The sequence below is a fragment of the Schizophyllum commune genome, assembly GCF_000143185.2.
Source record: "Schizophyllum commune H4-8 unplaced genomic scaffold SCHCOscaffold_1, whole genome shotgun sequence".
Lineage (NCBI taxonomy): Eukaryota > Fungi > Basidiomycota > Agaricomycetes > Agaricales > Schizophyllaceae > Schizophyllum > Schizophyllum commune.
In genome coordinates this window covers 1,826,450-1,842,930 of record NW_026089538.1, presented here as the reverse complement: position 1 = coordinate 1,842,930, position 16,481 = coordinate 1,826,450, and the positions used below count along the sequence as shown (strand labels likewise).

The 16,481-nt window shown below is 57.2% G+C and overlaps 7 protein-coding genes across 7 annotated transcripts; 6 read left to right on the top strand and 1 right to left on the bottom strand.

Annotated features, from left to right (window-relative positions):
- The first annotated feature begins 597 nt into the window (after positions 1-597).
- On the top strand, positions 598-5,458 carry SCHCODRAFT_02561451 (ARM repeat-containing protein). The gene is made up of 9 exons (XM_050343766.1): positions 598-861; positions 917-1,564; positions 1,616-1,677; positions 1,728-3,360; positions 3,411-3,559; positions 3,613-4,512; positions 4,564-4,670; positions 4,722-4,879; positions 4,930-5,458. Coding segments are annotated over exons 1-9 (3,915 nt in total). The 5' UTR covers positions 598-860; the 3' UTR covers positions 5,187-5,458.
- Positions 5,459-5,596: 138 nt separating this feature from the next.
- SCHCODRAFT_02606101 (uncharacterized protein) lies at positions 5,597-7,195 on the top strand. The gene is made up of 6 exons (XM_003035148.2): positions 5,597-5,768; positions 5,820-5,906; positions 5,958-6,018; positions 6,068-6,159; positions 6,208-6,354; positions 6,403-7,195. Exons 1-6 carry the CDS (start codon positions 5,729-5,731, stop codon positions 7,035-7,037), a joined length of 1,062 nt encoding a protein of 353 aa, XP_003035194.1. The 5' UTR covers positions 5,597-5,728; the 3' UTR covers positions 7,038-7,195.
- Positions 7,196-7,322: 127 nt separating this feature from the next.
- On the top strand, positions 7,323-9,259 carry SCHCODRAFT_02606097 (uncharacterized protein). Its single transcript, XM_003035149.2, has 7 exons — positions 7,323-7,608; positions 7,674-7,754; positions 7,807-7,867; positions 7,921-8,012; positions 8,067-8,117; positions 8,169-8,234; positions 8,281-9,259. Exons 1-7 carry the CDS (start codon positions 7,569-7,571, stop codon positions 9,081-9,083), a joined length of 1,194 nt encoding a protein of 397 aa, XP_003035195.1. The 5' UTR covers positions 7,323-7,568; the 3' UTR covers positions 9,084-9,259.
- Positions 9,260-9,337: 78 nt separating this feature from the next.
- SCHCODRAFT_02682742 (uncharacterized protein) lies at positions 9,338-11,395 on the top strand. The gene is made up of 2 exons (XM_050346748.1): positions 9,338-9,505; positions 9,559-11,395. Exon 2 carries the CDS (start codon positions 9,577-9,579, stop codon positions 11,227-11,229), a length of 1,653 nt encoding a protein of 550 aa, XP_050202849.1. The 5' UTR covers positions 9,338-9,505; positions 9,559-9,576; the 3' UTR covers positions 11,230-11,395.
- A 65-nt stretch (positions 11,396-11,460) lies between these two features.
- Positions 11,461-13,531, top strand: SCHCODRAFT_02682741 (uncharacterized protein). Its single transcript, XM_050346747.1, has 2 exons — positions 11,461-11,568; positions 11,636-13,531. Exon 2 carries the CDS (start codon positions 11,660-11,662, stop codon positions 13,424-13,426), a length of 1,767 nt encoding a protein of 588 aa, XP_050202848.1. The 5' UTR covers positions 11,461-11,568; positions 11,636-11,659; the 3' UTR covers positions 13,427-13,531.
- Positions 13,532-13,658: 127 nt separating this feature from the next.
- Positions 13,659-15,397, top strand: SCHCODRAFT_02561440 (uncharacterized protein; the record flags this gene model as incomplete). The annotated part of the gene is made up of 2 exons (XM_003035151.3): positions 13,659-13,702; positions 13,759-15,397. The coding sequence occupies exon 2, from the start codon at positions 13,775-13,777 to the stop codon at positions 15,395-15,397; it is 1,623 nt and encodes a 540-aa protein (XP_003035197.1). The 5' UTR covers positions 13,659-13,702; positions 13,759-13,774.
- Positions 15,076-16,391, bottom strand: SCHCODRAFT_02742814 (uncharacterized protein). The gene is made up of 3 exons (XM_003035963.2): positions 16,093-16,391; positions 15,836-16,038; positions 15,076-15,785 (listed from the first exon to the last, which is right to left on the bottom strand). The coding sequence occupies exons 1-3, from the start codon at positions 16,352-16,354 to the stop codon at positions 15,576-15,578; spliced, it is 675 nt and encodes a 224-aa protein (XP_003036009.1). The 5' UTR covers positions 16,355-16,391; the 3' UTR covers positions 15,076-15,575.
- Positions 16,392-16,481: the final 90 nt, after the last annotated feature.

Below are 16,481 nucleotides of genomic sequence, written 5' to 3'. Positions count from 1 at the left end.
GCCTTTTGAGGCGAGCGGGACGGACGAACAAGCGTAGCAAGCTGCACTATAGATGACGCTGATAATCCATTGTCATACCCCTTGATCGTGATACCCAGGCCTGCAAAGCATTCAAAGCCCCAGATAGATTTGATAGACGAAGGTATGAAGTCGAAGCCGCCGCGTCAGGCAATGCGGGCTTGGTGCGGGCGATTGATGAGCGCATTCATTATGGCGGCGCCTGGCATGGGTTGAAAGCCACTGGAAGGTCTTTGAGAGAGGATGAAAGGCTATCCCTCATCAAGTGCATTTTGCCTTTTGACTGCCCAGTGCCAGTGGATGCCCTGCACCCAGCGCGGCAGAGTACCCGTGCGTGAATGAAATCGCGATCGGCGTCGCCGAGTCATCGGTGGTTCCTGTGATCAGCTGTGTGAAGCGTGAGCCCATGTCGCGTCTGTCGCGAGATTGCGCGAGTCTGGGAGCGCAAAAGCCGAGGGAATGCGTGGGCAGAGAGCCCGAGCAGCGAGGGGACGAGACCCGGGGCCAGAGACGAAGAGATCAGAGAGTTGTGGGTCCGCGATTGGCATGACGTCAGGGCAGATGACGTCGGTGTTGCCCTGACGGATGGAGGAGGATGCCTGAACGATCTTTTTCCGTTGGCTGCCAGGTGTTCATTTTCTGGAAAGAGAGCGCGCGCACGAAGGGACGCCGATTCTCAGATTATCTTCGCATTTATCGGGTCCTTTTTCGAGTTTGCGGCCCCCGACGCCGCTGCCGTCGCCGTTGACGCCGAGCCCGCCGCGTGCAGGCTGCAGAGCGGCGTCCGCCCCCGCCCTCGCCGTCTCCGTGGATGCGCCGTCCAAACATCGCCAATCCACACCAGTGCGTGTCCTGCACGCGTTTTCTCCTTTGTCTCCGACGCTCATGGGCGGACTAGTGTCCATTGCCACGCACCGCAGCGATGACCACGATACACACGACGCTTCAGCCCAGATGCACCAGCCCCAACCCCAGCAACAGCAGCAGCAGCATCAGCCAGAGCCCGCACCAGCCCCGGCTCCCCCCATGGCATCTCCCCCACTCCCTCCCGCGTCCGCACCTCCCCGCGTCGCGCCCCCGTCCTTCATTGCCCTCCCCCCACCCGTTGCCTTCGCCCTTGGGATCCGTGATGACACGCTTATGGGCACGCCCCCATCACCCTGTCTCCAGTTCTTCACCGCGCCAAACTCGCCCATGGCAGACTCGCCAGCGCAATCACCCGCACAAGCAATGGACAGTCCTCCCCCTCGGTCGTTCATGCCCCAGTCGCCAACTCCAGTGCCTGCGCCCGCCCCCATCGTGTCGCCCTCGGCTGAGGCGCCGCCAGAGGAACCTTTCGCGGTGCCCCCCGAGCCTGGCATGGAACTCTCGCTCGATGACGACAATCTCAGTGTACTCGAGAAGATCTACCTCTTCTCGAGGAGCAAGGCCACTTTCCATCGCGTCTTCATTGCTCACGCGCTCCCCTCCTTCTTGGAGCAGATTTCACCGCAGGAGGCGGTCGAATACGTACTGCCGCTCCTCAGCGGACTCGCCATGGATGATGGTGCGTGTACGCGTGCATCAGAGCGTCATATTTCTGATGGCCTTGACGTAGAAGATACAGTCAAGGAGGCGTTCGCGGCAGAGCTCCTGGCGATCATGTGGTATTTCTTCACTGTATGTTTCCTCACTTCCCGGAATGCGTAGTTCCTAATCACCTGCTTTAGAAATGTCAGGTCGTCCCGGACGATCCGCAGACGGAGGACCTGATGTTCCCCTCTGCACGGTCTGCCCCCGCCATACCCGTCCAGGCCTTCACGCCCATTCTCGGAACGCTGCTACTGAGTAGCAACGGCCAAGTCGGACTTTCGACTCGCTATGCGATCGTGACCATCTTGAATCGCATACAGCGACTGAACGAAAGCGAGAGCCGCAAAGCCGATTTTGTTCCTCCAGCATCGCGACCATCTTCAAGCAGGGGCATTCTTGCGAAGGACCCTCGTCCAAATCCGAAGTCTTCCCTCGCAGCCAAGGCGATGCATTCTGTGATGAACCCTCCAGAAGAAGATGAAGAATCGGACGATGACGAAGATCTCCCGCCCACGGGTCTCTTTGGCTACGAGGAACGCGAGATGTTCGAGCAGGAATTGCTGCAGCAAGTCGTCATCGGGATGGGTCGGCTCGATCAACAATGGTCGAATACCGAGGAGGGCTATGTGGATATCGATCCCTTGGCGATGCAAGAGGACCGCTCCCCGAATGTGGGCACGCAACTCGGCGACCAGTACCCGCCTGAATACCCCGCACGCTCCCCTCTCGATGAGCCGCGAGTCCGGTCTCCCGCCGAGCCGCTGCCGGAGGACGAGGACGGGGATCGTATGCCGGCCCCAAAACCCGCTACGGATTATTTTCCGAAGATGCCACCGACAACGCCTGCGCTCTCGCCCCCAACGAGCTCGCCAGATTACACTCCGCCCTGGGTGGCCATCAGCCCCGGATCGTCATCATCTACGTCAACGTCATCTTCCTCTACGTCGTCGCTGCACACGCCTCCGAACAACCTTCTGCGTTCGACGTGGGAGGGTCCGCGGTCTCCGAGGGCAGCGGCATTCGAGATGTATGCGCGTCCGGAAAGCCAGGGGTCGTCGGATGGGGAGGAGACGGTATATGTGCAAGCATCTCCTCGCAGCAACGCGTCGAGTGGCTCGCCCATGCAACTGTCGACACCTTCGCCTCCGCCCTCTCCGCCCGAGACTGCCCTTTCAAGAGTCACGAACCGCGATCAGCCGCCCGACAAGCACCCGCAAACGGTCGACCCCAAACCACCGGATGCCACCACGTCTCCGCCTCTGGCAAATTCCCCTCCTTTCATTTCCCTTAATTCTCCCCCGCCTCAAGTTTCGGTCCAAGCAGCATCTCCCGTATCACCCAAACCCACCACAGAGCCCTCACCCTTTGTTCTCTCGCCCCGCTCCCCATCCGATCTCCCCGAGCCAAGGACATTGTCTCCCGTCAACCCACCTGCGCCTCAAATTGGGCCACAGCCTACCAGCAACGTTTCTCTGCCGATGCCGACTGTATCTGCGCCCAATGAGCAGTCGCCGTTCGGCGGCCTTCGCCAGAACGTGCCTCAGACGAGTGCGGACGAACGAGCAGATGCGCAAAGGCAGCAGGCGCAGGTCAGTCCGCCGATCTCGATGTCGCGCGAGCATGCGATGTCGCCAGGGAGGGAGGAGAATCTGGCCGCGGTGGACGACGATGCGATGAACAACATGACGCTGGACGAGAACCCCGAGGAGGAGCAGGCCGCCTTTGGGCGAGTGTCGAGCATGAGCTTGATTTCTGCGGTGTCTGTCAGCGGTGAGCAGTCCTTCCCGACGCACATCTCAAGGCTCATCATCATTTTCTAGTAAAATTGTCGGAATCGGCGCAACAAGCATTCGTCACCGAAGTCGAGAGGGTATGCCGCGATCCTATATACTGGGTCAGACGGGAAGCAGCCTTCGCTGTGGGCGCTCTAGCGAAGGTTGTGCCTGACGAGATCGTCATGACTTCGCTGGTGAGTATAGAAGCATACAGTTGATAGAGTGATAAGCTAACAAGGTTTGCTAGCTTCCGCTTTTCGAAGGCCTCCGCAGTGACTCAATGTGGCACGTTCGTCATTCTGCTCTCTTCGCCTTCCCGGCCTTGCTCGCTCGCCTCGATGCGCAGCAACGTCGGCGCGTTGCTCTCGAGACGGTGATCCCTTTATCGAGGGACGAGTCAGCGGCAGTGCGAACAGGGACGTTGGAGGCTCTGGGAGAGGCCATATACTCGTTCCGCAATGACGACGGCGGTATACCTCAAGAACTCCTCGAGCTTTTCGTTGGACGACGCGAGGACCGGCGCATCCGCGATCACTCAGCGCCCGACGAAGAATGGGTCATTCCATCAGACTGGGGCGTAGACTTCGAGCGCCAGGATCGAGTAGCACCTCCGGACGAGACCCCTCTGGATTCGTTCTACCGTGATCCCGGCCGGCCACTCATCTGCGCGTTCAACCTGCCCGCGGTAGCTCTCACGCTCGGCCGCGAGCGATGGGGAGCCATCCGCGAGCTATACCTGCACCTCGCGGACGACTGCACGACCAAGGTCCGCCGGACGCTCGCCGCGAGCCTGGGTGCGCTGGCTGGCATCATTGGCCCTGAGAACGCACGACAGGACCTGATGGTCGTGTGGTGGGACTCGATCCGGTGCGAGGAGCAGGAGGTGCGCGGGAAGGTCATCGAGGCGATGGAGGCGTTCGTCGAAGCGCTCGGGCCGTGCACGGAGCGGATCGAGGTCGTGCAGAGCGTGCTGCAGGTGTGGGACGAGGGGATGCTGACGGCGTGGCGGGAGCGGGAGACTGTGGCGAAGAGCTTGATTGGGGTGACGCGGGCTATTGGGCAGGAAGACCCGATGCTGGTACGCAGCTTGTTGATGAAGACGTTAGAGGACAATGTTGCGGCAGTAAGGGAGACCGCAGTCCATTCGGTGAGCTTTTTGTGCGCCTCTGTGGAGAACACAACCTGACCAAGCTCTTAGCTTCAGGAGATCTGGTCTATCTTCGGAGGCCGGCGAGACGTCCTTGAAGACGTGCGAAAGGACATCCTTACTCTGGCTCGCTCGTCGTCGTATAGGCAACGCATGACGTGCGTTAGTTCCTATCGTATCTTCTATCTTTCGTTGACGCATTCTTGTAGCTTTATCGCTTGCCAGCAGACCATCATTCTTCCCACCGAAAGTGGGCATCCATGCATGGTTGCCGACGACCACGTCTGGCAAACGCTGTTGCCCCTGGCACAAGACTCAATTGTTGGCGTGCGCATCGGCGTCTCTCGGCTCGTTGCCAATTATTGGGGTAGGTTTGCTACAAGATGCTATTGACTAAAGTACTAACGCGGCGTACAGACAAATATTTGCAACATACGCACATCCCTGATGGGCCTATGCTGGATGTCATCCGCAAGCTGACGAGCGACCCTGCGCACGAAGTGCAGACGTACCTACCCGCACGTTTGCGTGGCGTCGCAGGCCCTTTGCTCGAGCCGAAGCCCATGGAACGGAGTGCGTCGTCCACAGCTAGACGGCGTGCACGAGACGCGGCAAATATGTCGGCCACGTTCTCAAAGCCCCCTCGAGCGGCCAGCATCCTCATTCCCGAGTGAAGGCTTTGCGCTGTCATGCATTTGGTCCCGGATGGATTGCGCGCCTGGTTTGAGAAAAGACCAGTCGCGGGACAGCTGTTCACTATCGTCTAGAGTAACCCCCTGCAAGCATACGCATATTACCCTGCACTTAAGTTTATACCTGCGATCTTACGCTACTTACTACTGCTTACGACGTTTTCTTGTCTAATTTGCTCTCTGTCTTGTCTCCCGTGTAGTAGAATAATGTATTTGCATGCATGCCTGTTGCTGAAAGAGCGCACAAACGGGAGGGCAAAGACCGGGTGTGTTTGTGGGGGTCCGTTGAACGGCGCCCGTGTGAATGGTATGGACACCGATCGGTGATTGCCGTTGCGGGCCACCCTAACGACACACGCCTGAGCTCTGGCAGGGTATAACTTGTCCGGAACGTTTTACCTCGTCTGTCGTGTATCGTGAGCTGAGCTCTCCCCTCCCCTCTCCCTCGGGTCCCTCTTTTCCTCTCCCCCTCGCTCTCTCATTCTCGGTTGGCTCTCTCCTCACCGCGGCAGCGCGTTCCGATCATGGTCAACTTGTTGCTTTTCCTGCGCTATGTGGCTTTTGGTGAGTCCCTGCTGGACGCGCGCCACTGCGGTCGTCTGACGCGTCCCCCAGCTGTATTTATTATCTGCAATGCGATCATCGCGAGTGTAGCTGTATGGAACCTCAGCCTCGCACGGACGGTGGACTTCGGTAGCGTCGGTGCGTTGAACACATTCGGCCTTGGTTTGACGAGTCTAACGAGCCACATAGCTCAAGTAGACACCTACCTCATCTTCGTCGCCGCGTCTGGTCTCGTACTAGCCTTTACGATGTGAGTGCAGCGCAGTAGAACCCTCGAACGACTTACCAACATTCCTCAGTGTCTTCACTCAACTTGCCATACCCAACGCTGTCTTCGGTCGCGTGTTCAGCGAGTGTATCTGGGTGGCCCTTTACTGGATCATGGAGCTTGGTATGTTCTCTGTGCATGGCAAAGGCGTGTATTGACCGTAGTATACAGCGGGAGCCGCTGCCATCTCCGCTTTGGGCCGCACAATGTGCGACAGCGACGACCTTCGCCTCACGAATCAATCGTCCACCATCGTCCATGACAGCTGCGCGTCCAGCCAGGTCCTCATGGGCTTCTCTTGGATATGCGCCCTCACGCGTAAGTGCGCCCGCACGTTTCCCATACATCCACTCACATCCGTTACAGTGATGATGTATCTGGTTGCTCTGGTCACCACCACTGTCTCCCACTACAATGAAGACCCGCAAGCTTGGCATTGCAAGATCAGGGACTACCCGTGGGCCTCGAGCGAGAGCTCGCACAACGGTTCCAGCCGCGCCCCTACCCCAAGCTCGATCGAGAAGGCTACCCTCTCCGTCCCCACGACACAGTCACGCCACCTGCGCCCCCTCATTTCGGTCCTCAACCGCTCCAACACCGCTACCTCCAGCCCCGAGTCAATCATTCACCCATTCCCCCTCCCTGCGACCTCGCAGAAGCCCGTACCAGCCGCTCCGGCGCAGCGCGCACCGAACGGCACCCGAGAGACCCACAACCGACAGCCCAGCAATAACTCTTATTACTCGCGCCCGGTGCAGGCCTCCATGCCGCGCGCGTCGCTCCAGATGCCCTCGTATCACAACCCGAACCGCCCACCGTCACCGCCGCGCGACTGGCGGTCGGAGACATCATCCCAGCAGCAAAGGAGGACACCGTCGCCTCCTGCTGTTGGTGCGGGCTCCGCTGCATCGTCGACGGCCTCCAGGGGGTCGCGGCGTGTCCCCGGACACCGCCCGCCACCATTGGACCTGTCCAAGATCAGCGCGTTCCGCCAGAGGTAACGTCTGTTCAGTGTGCGCCGGCCGCTCCTGACGTTCGTGACTCGCTCTCTTGTGTATACTATACATTAGCTGTTGTACAGGTTAATGACTACCTACGATCTAGTAACTGGTTACGATGTGGCTTTGATAGTTCACGAATTCATTGCATGGATCCACGACATTGAGAAAACCCGTGAGACACTGAGAGCCTTCGCATTGTTCTGCTTCCGGGGCCCGGATGCATTTTGATCGATCAGGCTGGCTTCCGCCATTGTTCCTCTTTTGACCACCGTGGTCCATTTTTGGCGGACAACAATGGACCAGCCATGCGGCCCGCCACGAGGCCCAAACACCTGTTCTTCGCGGAATGTGCGCGAGGGGTTTGTCCACGACGTTCATCTCCGAGCCACTGGCTGGCTTGGGGCACTTCCCATCGATTTCGAGAGCTTGGCCTCTCGCTTCTGACTACTCCACATCTCGCTGGCTGCGCATGCCCTCTAACCGAGCCCGACACGACTCTCACGAAGACAGAACTACCTTACGACCTGCGAGATGAACAAGACTGCCATCGCTCTGCGCTCTATCGTTTTCTGTGCGTATGCGATGGGACCGGTCATCGGGTCTTCTCGGAGGGGCCACTGGCTGACTGACTTGCAGTCGTCTGGGCATTTTTCGCCTGCTGGACAGCCGGAACCAGCGTGGTCCTCATACTCGCTAACGCGAGGCTAGAATACGGTGGTCAGTCTTCTTCTGTGCCTCGACGATTATTGTGGCACAACCTTTCTTGCAGTGGCGGCAAGCACCGTCCTTGCCTTGATTGTGACCATCGTCACTCTATTCATGATAATCGCGTGAGTGGTATTCTATCCACTAAATAAAGTGTCAACTCTGATTATACTAACAGGTCGCACACGGAGCTTCGCTATCACTACGTCCGAACGGGGAACGTGCTCATCGAACTGACATGGGTCGCAATTTCCGCTGTTCTGGGATTGGGTACGTCCAAGGTATCTTAGTACCATAGCGCACCGAGCTGAATACAAATCTCAGTGATCATTGGCCTGGCCTTTGGTATTGACGTCAAAGGCTGCAGAGATACAGGTCGGTCAGTTTCTGGCGCTCATTAGGATATGTATTGATCGCGCTTTGTAGGGGACTTTGAGTACTGTGCCAACACTGCTTTGTTCAGAAAGCTTGTGGCAGTCTTTGCCGCGATGGGTGCGTATATTGTGCATGCAAATCCTCGGAGCTGACATCACGATAGGATGGTCTTACCTGGTCATCTTCAGCGTTGCGCTTCTCTGGCGCTACCGCGTCGACGGCAGATACATTCTGTCGAAATCCGTCTTTGAGATCAACTGGCTACGACGCAGAGACGCCATGGAAAAGGATTACAGAGATCACAAGGGACATAAGGGACGCAAGGAGCGGCCTCAGGACGTTCAAGCTCACGGCATCTTCGACGATATCACGCAGTCTTCGGCGTACAGCACCTCTCCTGGCTATATGTCTCCTCCAGCCAGGACTGCAGCTCGACAGCCCGAGCCTCACACGCCAACGCCACTCTGGGCAAAGCAGGCTAGCATCCGGCGTGGCGTCGACCCTCCTTTCCGGCAAGCTCCCTCTGAGCAGCGCATCCAGCCTCTCCAGCGCGCTCACCCTCGCCCTCACCGTCATCGCCACCGCGAGCATCGTCCCTCCCGCCAAGCACGCGCGACTCTAGCGCCTTCGCAGCCAAACCTATCTGCCCAGACCTCAACGGTCAGCGCCAACGTAGCGAACGACATGAACTATATCACCCGTGCAGTCAGCCCGCTAATCTCCGACCTCGGGAGCGCGCGCCAGCCCGAGCAGGGGTTAAAGCCCCTTCCTTCGCTAGCGGAGATGGTTGGCCAACGTGTTGTTCGACCACCACCGCGACAGGACAGCCTTGGGCGACACGGTTCAAGTTCTGCGCCTCGAAGGCACGGCGGGGCTGATCCCATCGACCGTCCGTTCAGCCCCGCTCGGCGCACATCACGTCGTCCAACGAGCGAGGAGAGTCTATCACGATTCTATTATTTATGAGCATCTACGTGTTGTTATGTTGCTTCTGTCGCCATACACTGTCATGTTGTCTGCTGGTAGATATCTGCACTTCTGGCTCTTTATTGTATCATAGCTAGCGTCTGAGATCTGAAGTAGTCTACGGTATCTATATTACGCTCCTTTGTACAATCAGAATGATCTCTTTGGTCTCTTCATGCTTACAAACATGAAGAGAGGGATTTTGGAATCCGGGGGCTGTGAACGCAATGTCGAAGAAGAAGTTCCGGCCCGACATTCCGGTCCTTGCTTCTCTCCTTCATCATCCAGCGCCAGAGACTGAGTCTGAAGTCCTCGCAGTCGCACTCATCGTCTTGATCTCATACGCGTACCCTCTCCAGAAAACACTCCGACAGCCATTGGGCGGGACTATTAGAACCAGCTCCTTGTAATTAGAAGTTCAGGTGTGGCTGCTTGCTTTGCCGTCCTGCGCGTCTCTTCTGACTCCAGAGTATAGCAGACCGCGTATTCGGTCATGGTCGTGGAACAATTCGAACGTACACATACTCAGACCCGCCTCTGTCTTAGCTGTGACAGTTCGATCGAAACGGACACCCAATCCGTGCCTCTCAGCCTTGTGCACTCTCCCGCTCTACCCACCGACCATGAAGCACTGTCCATCCAGCACTCCATATCTTCCGACATCGACGCGCTGCGCGGACTAGACAGACAGATTTGCCAGCTCGAGGGTATCATCAGAGCCCTTTGCATCCACCGGGACGACGTGCGCAGCAACGTCGATCGCAAGCGCGCGCTCCTCTCTCCTATCAGGTGCCTGCCGCCGGAAATCATGGGTATCATTATCGACTTCGCCATCACAAGCACTTTCCGCCGGAAGCGCGATAGCTCCCTCGTCAAGCAGCACCCTGTCCTACAGGTGTGCCGACGGTGGCGCGAGCTTGCGATTTCCATGCCGCGTTTGTGGACCAACATTGTCTTATACCCATGCGCTGACAGAGGCTGGAACGACACGCTCGCACTATGTATTGAGAGATCTTCGTCGCACCCTTTGCACCTCGTTCTTCATCGCGGTCGGCCATCATGGCACACAACCATCGTCATGAAGGACTATTACATCCACTTGCCAGACCTGGAATGGAAGAGAGCATGCGTGTCGCTTGTGGGGGCCGCGCATCGTTGGCGCTCTATGCGATTGGAGCTGCTCGACGCACCATCATGGCTGCTGGATCGAACCCCATTCTTCTCGCAACTCAAAGGTCTTGATTTGCGAAGATTCGGCTTAAGCCTTCGCGGCGACAATCAACTGTTCCGCGACTGCCCTGCACTCGACAGTCTCCGCCTCGAGAGCCTGGACGTTCACAATATGCGGCTCCCCTGGTCACAGCTGAGGCGCCTCGAAATACACTCATCGCCGGACATTACGTCCTTCGTCACTGCGCTGTCTCAATGTCCTGGGTTGGAATCCCTGATCCTCTCTATGGACTTCCAAGGCGTCTTCGGACCGGTTCCAATCAATCTCCCGGCTCTACAGTCCCTGACCATGCGCAAATCATCGTACTGTGCGCTTGCTTTTCTCATCATGCCAAACTTGCTCGATCTACGCCTCGAGCCATCCGCCGAAGACGCGGCAGAGTACGAGTTGCTAGCTCGCCTCTATATCGCTGCCCTTCTGGCCCATTGTGATGTCAACAACCGTTTCTCGCAGTCGCTCGTAACAACGTTATTACTGCCTGCGGCGCCCGGTACCGATTGGCATACCCTATGGTCGAAGTTCCCGCGGATCACCCATCTGACCGTCACCGACGATCTGATGGACAACAACTTGCGCACGGTGGAGGTCATAAACTCGCTGGCGAACAGGACCGACTGTCTTCCCAGCCTCGCTCGCCTCGACCTGCCTTCTTTCTTTGTGGACGAAGAGGCCAAGGCGGAGGCACTGGAGGCGCTATTTGACGGCCGCGCCCTGGAGGTCGTGGTTTACGAGACGGAATACCACGGGCGACTGTCAAACCACGCGCAATCCAGGGGAGGCAGTATTCGTGAGGGCGCGGTGCCGACGCTAGGCAGCGAGGACGAAGACTCCGACGAGGATGATGGACCGTATAGCTCTGACTCGGAGATGGGAGAAGACGAATCAGGTCTAATGGCAGTAGAAGCCGACGTTTAGCTATGCCCACCGAACGAGCAGTCTTATCGGTTGCGAGATTCAGTGCGAGATACCCTTAGCATACTGTACGATGTAAATTACCAGACAAGAATTTGGACTCGAGCTTTCCCTCATATCTATCTTTGACAATGAGACTACGATTAGAAGAGCAAGTTGAACTTGTCGGGCCGTGCTTATAATGCGCCTCCGCATGACGCGCGCGTGTCAGTCGTACTGATCGACACTTGTCCTGAACCATCAAGAACTCGACGTTCAACATCGTACAAAGACTCAATTTCCTGTCGACCTGCTGTTGTTCTGCCAGGTCTATATCTCTGGAGTGAATTTGAGGATACAACGGTGCGATTTCTCTTCTGCAGCAGTGACGTTTGCGCTGACTCGTCGCGCCTCGACACTCGTCTTTCAGCACCGAGCACTTGTTCTTTCCACCATGATCACAGAGCAATTGAAACCCATCCATCTGCACACCTCCCTCTGCTATAAATGCGACCGCTCTATTGAGAAGACCGCGCTCTCCGTTCCTTTAGAACTCGTCCATGCTGGTATACTCCCTACCGAGAACGAGGCGGCCTCCATCCGACACGCCATTGCTGCTGAGAAGAAGGCCTTTCGGGACTTTGACATCGAGATTGGGCGCGCGCAAAGGTATCTCAAGGACCTTCGCGACCGACAGCGCACCCTCCGCACACATCTCGAGCGCAAGCGCGCACTACTATCCCCAATTGCGCGCCTTCCGTCTGAGGTTCTCAGTATCATCATCGAAATGGCAATCACAAGGACCTTCCGGCGGAAGCGCGACAGCACGGTGGTCAAACGACATGCGGTCTTGCGGGTCTGCCAACGTTGGCGCAGTATAGCCCTGGCAATTCCACATCTGTGGGCGAATATCATTCTATATCCGACCCACGACCCAGGCTTCGACGGCACACTCGTCAGGTGCGCACAAAGGTCGCGGGCCCTACCTCTCGACCTCTGCATGAAGCGCACGAAGCCGTACTGGCGCGAAGCGCACAATCCGCTGTCTCTGATCACTCCCGATCCCCGAGTACAATGGACGAGAGTCGCGGAGGCTATCTTCGCCTGCGCGGACCGCTGGCGTACCATACGTATCGACGACTGGGAGGACTACAATGTCTTGGAGGAAGAAGCAACGTTTCCCCATCTCACCGAGTTGCGTCTGGCATTCGGGAGTGCGCACCCCATAAATCTTTTCAAAGACTCGCCCGCCCTCGTCGACGTCCAATTGGAGCGTATCCACTTGCCGGAGCTGCACTTGCCTTGGCAGCAGCTGCAACGCTTGTCCATCCGGCTTTGGGAAAGCTCTACTGTGCGACACTACGGCCCGGTGTTATCGCAATGCGCCAACCTGGTCTCTCTCACCTTGACTGCGTTCGCCTCTGATGCCAACGAGGCCCATCCACTGGTCCGTCTGCCGCAGCTCGAATCTGCGACCTTGTACAAAAAGGCGCATTCGTTCCTCCGCTGGCTTATCGCGCCCAAACTACGAGAACTCGTCATTCATTCTGATGCGATCGAAGACGAGGTCGAACAGCCTCACTTCCTCTTACAATTCATCTTGCAAAACACCACGATCAACGAGTTGAATCTATTGTACCTATCGCTTTCGCTGGTGCACGCGACCGCATGGGTACAACTGCTGGCATACCTCGATTCCGTCACGCACCTACGCATCGTCGATGATTGGTCGCACATCCAAATATCCCTCGACCTCATGAACTTTCTTGCCAATCAGTCCGATGTCCTACCCAAATTGGCGAGGCTCGATTTGCCGTCGCTTCGTGTCATCGAGCCGCTTGTGGTGGATGTCGTGGAGATGCTGCTCGAGCGACGGCCTCTGGAAGTGGAAGTGGACGCCATAGCAGACCTGGAACGCTTGCAGGCTTTCAGTCTCGAGAAGGGGGGGAAGATCTCCGAGGTGCAGCCGTCGAAAGACAGGTCTGGTAGACCGCCATGGGAGGTCGATGATTCGGATGTGGAGCCGTGGGACAGGGAAAGTGCCTACAGCTCGGACACGGACAGGAGCGAGGACACCAACGAGATCCGTACGTATAACGTGAAGGGTTTGAAGACGGCGAGCGAGTGCGAGGATGATTTGTGTGGCGGTGGTGAACTCGACGAGTTTATGCTATCGTCGGACGAATCAGATTCCGGTCCGTATGAATATAGCGACTACTAGATCACCTCTAACCGTGGGTGGCAAAAAATCACGACACATGAGCTTGTACTTACACCTAGGCTGAGTGATGCTGCATCAGTTTTCAGGCCTCGCATAGGAGGACAAAAGTCGAACTGTGACACACTGTGACCGATCGTCGTGCTTGCTGCCTTCTTGTGCGCCGCGCGACTACAGTGCGTCAAGCCGCGTGTCAGCTACATCTCTCGACTTCCGCTCACCCCGCAGACGCTTGCAGCGGAGGAATCTCACTTGAAGTGGGAAAACGCTCCTGGATTGGTAGGTACCGTCCCGCATTGAAGCCCGCCTCCTCGTGCTAATAACATCCTCTTTAGAGCCCCGAACACTGGCATGCTCGTCAAGATGCTGGCGCCACTGCATCTGAGCACTAGTCTATGCCAACAGTGCAGCTTTTCTGCTAGCACGGCGGGCTTGTCCGTTCCGCTCGAGCTCATCCGCGCCCACATCCTGCCTACTGAAAAGGATGAGTGCTCTATCAGAAATGCCATAGCTTCCGAAACGTCAGTGCTCTCCGGCATCGACGAGCAAATATCCTGCATGCAACGCCAGCTTGATGAGCTGAGGGCTCATCGAGAGACATTTCGCACCCATATCGAGCGCAAACACACGCTGCTGTCCCCGATTCGCCGCCTGCCACCCGAGCTCACGGGAAGAATCCTCGAGATGGTGATCGTAGATACCCTCCGCCAAAAGGGTGGCCGATCTCTCGTCAAGGTGCACCCCTTGCTTCAGGTTTGCCACCGCTGGCGGAACATTGTGCTGGGCATGCCATATATTTGGGCAGACATCGCGCTATTCCCGTATTGCGATGCTGATTGGGACGACGTACTCGCCGACCGCGTGGAGAGATCTCGGCCGCTCTCGCTGCACCTCACCGTTACCGGTACCGAGGAGGCAGTGGAGGCAGAGACCCAGTCGCAATCCCAAGTAGATCCTGAGTCCGTGGCTCGTTGGCAGCATTTCAGCGATATCTTCAACTCATTCTCGGATCGATGGCGCTCCGTGTGCTTCGACACGCTGTGTCCGCCCACGCCATACCAGCCCACCTTTTCTCGCCTGACCTCATTGTACCTGAGGCGAACATTCGACAACCCAGGATCACCGTCGTTGGCGCTGTTCGCGAACGCCCCTGCTCTAGTGAATGTTCGCATACAGGATGTGTTCTTTGCAGGCCTGACCTTGCCATGGCGGCAGCTGCGACACTTGACTGTGTGCCTGCGCCCTAGCGAGTCGACGCGCAAGTTCCGCGATGTGCTGGAGCAATGCGTATTTTTGGTGGAACTCGCGTGTACGGCTCATAGGGAGAGTACAAGTCCAAGCCCATTGATCGTCCTGCCCAATCTGCGGTGCCTCACGTTGAGACACTCGGCTCTCCGACTGCTTTGGTTCCTTTGGATACCCAAGATACGAGAGGTGCACCTACTCAGCGACGCCAGCGTTGAGAACGAGCACCAACAAGGCTACATCCTCAAGGACATTATCACCAGTATCCCCACACCAGAGTTGACGGTCATAACCTGTTCAGTGGTCGGATCTGAGTGGCAGCAATCTCTCCTTCCACACCTCGCGCGAATCAGCCACTTGCGCATCATCGACGAGCATTCGGACAACCAACTCGAGTCTATGGACATAATGGCCGCCGTCGTCCGCAAAAGCGGATACTTCCTGAAAATTACGAGATTGGACCTGCTTTCCCTCATCATTGACGGCGAAGCCAAAGCCCGAGCCGTGGAAGAATTACTGGATAGTTGTCCAATAGATCTGGAGGTTGACGATCTATGCACCTATCGAGAGCGTCTATCGACGTACGCGCGGTCGAGAGGGTGCAAGATTTACGAGGGAGGTGCTCCCTTCATAGGACACCCTGGCCGCTGCAGGCAGGAGGCGGAGGACTCAGCGTGGGAGGATATATGTGCCCGGAGCTGGGAGGACGGTGTTGACAGCATGCAGTAGAGGGCAAGGCGTCCGATTGCTTCACTTTGTACGGTGCATAATTGTGGTTATCGATGGAGCCAAGGGAGTTCATAACTTTGTTACCACACCACGGAGCACAAGAGAAGTCGACCATCGTCTGTAGATTGTCCATCATGGTTATAAGTATCGTTTGTCCGTCATTCAATGTCTTGTAAGCTCAGCCTAGCCGGATGCCAAGCACAAACCCTGCGAGGAAGGATGCGCGAGGCTGGAAGTCCGCGGTCAAGAAATCGACAATCCAGGTCCAACATGAGCCGACAGTAGGAGCGCGCTTCACGCCATTGGCGTCTGTCTTATAAAACAGATTCTCGAAGCGTGATCCCATAGCCCGCCAATCGACCTTGATGACGGAGAGTTGACCGAGATACTAGACCGGTCGGTGAGCATCGACACCCACTCAAAAGCCTCGCGACGTACCTGAAGCAAAACAAACACACCACCAAGGGCGAAGGCAACCATCTTGGCCCCCTTCTTGACGAAGACGCCCGCGCAGATGCCCGCGACGGTGCCGAACGATAGCTCATACAGGGAGACCGTTGAGGTCGGTGGAGGGGGTATGTCTTTGTGATCATCTGCAGGTGCAGGAGGGGGAGGAGTCGCGCTCCCTGGCGGGGGAGATCCTTGCAAAGCTAGGTTAGACACATCTCTCAGCATGCTCGGACGAATGAGCATACCTCCTTCGCAGAAGATGGGCCGACTGTAAGCAAAGAGACCGAGACCGGCCGCAACCACTCCAGCTGCACCAGCAAAGAACCTCGTCGGGCGGATGTTTGCGACTTGCTGTGTCACCGGCCTCTGCGCCAATGCAGAGGAGAAGCGCGTAGCCTGCCGCTGTCCAGTGAGGACGAAGCGAGACGCGGCCGATGGCAGCGCCTTCGTAAAGATCTGAGGGGATGCCCCGCACACTTGGCGGGCAAAGAGGCTCTGGGCGAACATGATGGTGGTTCGAAGTGAAGGAGGAGGAGCGGGCGCGCATTCGCTTCAAGGACGGAACGCGACGTCATCGCGCGGCTAGGGGCTCGGATGAGCGGCCCGACGACGCGTCAAGCGCCACAAAAGCCAA

Excerpts from the sequence above, each read along its gene's own strand:
- SCHCODRAFT_02561451 (XM_050343766.1), top strand. Across the intron at positions 1,565-1,615 it reads CGGACTCGCCATGGATGATG|AAGATACAGTCAAGGAGGCG; the intron begins GTGCGTGTACGC and ends GCCTTGACGTAG. Across the intron at positions 3,361-3,410 it reads TTCTGCGGTGTCTGTCAGCG|TAAAATTGTCGGAATCGGCG; the intron begins GTGAGCAGTCCT and ends ATCATTTTCTAG.
- SCHCODRAFT_02742814 (XM_003035963.2), bottom strand. The coding sequence starts at position 16,354 with ATGTTCGCCCAGAGCCTCTTTGCCCGCCAAGTGTGCGGGGCATCCCCT. Across the intron at positions 16,039-16,092 it reads GCCCATCTTCTGCGAAGGAG|GATCTCCCCCGCCAGGGAGC; the intron begins GTATGCTCATTC and ends TAGCTTTGCAAG. Across the intron at positions 15,786-15,835 it reads GTGTGTTTGTTTTGCTTCAG|TATCTCGGTCAACTCTCCGT; the intron begins GTACGTCGCGAG and ends CGACCGGTCTAG.
- SCHCODRAFT_02682742 (XM_050346748.1), top strand. The coding sequence starts at position 9,577 with ATGGTCGTGGAACAATTCGAACGTACACATACTCAGACCCGCCTCTGT.
- SCHCODRAFT_02606097 (XM_003035149.2), top strand. The coding sequence starts at position 7,569 with ATGAACAAGACTGCCATCGCTCTGCGCTCTATCGTTTTCT. Across the intron at positions 7,609-7,673 it reads TCTGCGCTCTATCGTTTTCT|TCGTCTGGGCATTTTTCGCC; the intron begins GTGCGTATGCGA and ends ACTGACTTGCAG. Across the intron at positions 8,235-8,280 it reads GGCAGTCTTTGCCGCGATGG|GATGGTCTTACCTGGTCATC; the intron begins GTGCGTATATTG and ends ACATCACGATAG.
- SCHCODRAFT_02606101 (XM_003035148.2), top strand. The coding sequence starts at position 5,729 with ATGGTCAACTTGTTGCTTTTCCTGCGCTATGTGGCTTTTG. Across the intron at positions 5,769-5,819 it reads CCTGCGCTATGTGGCTTTTG|CTGTATTTATTATCTGCAAT; the intron begins GTGAGTCCCTGC and ends CGCGTCCCCCAG. Across the intron at positions 6,019-6,067 it reads CTCGTACTAGCCTTTACGAT|TGTCTTCACTCAACTTGCCA; the intron begins GTGAGTGCAGCG and ends AACATTCCTCAG.
- SCHCODRAFT_02682741 (XM_050346747.1), top strand. The coding sequence starts at position 11,660 with ATGATCACAGAGCAATTGAAACCCATCCATCTGCACACCTCCCTCTGC.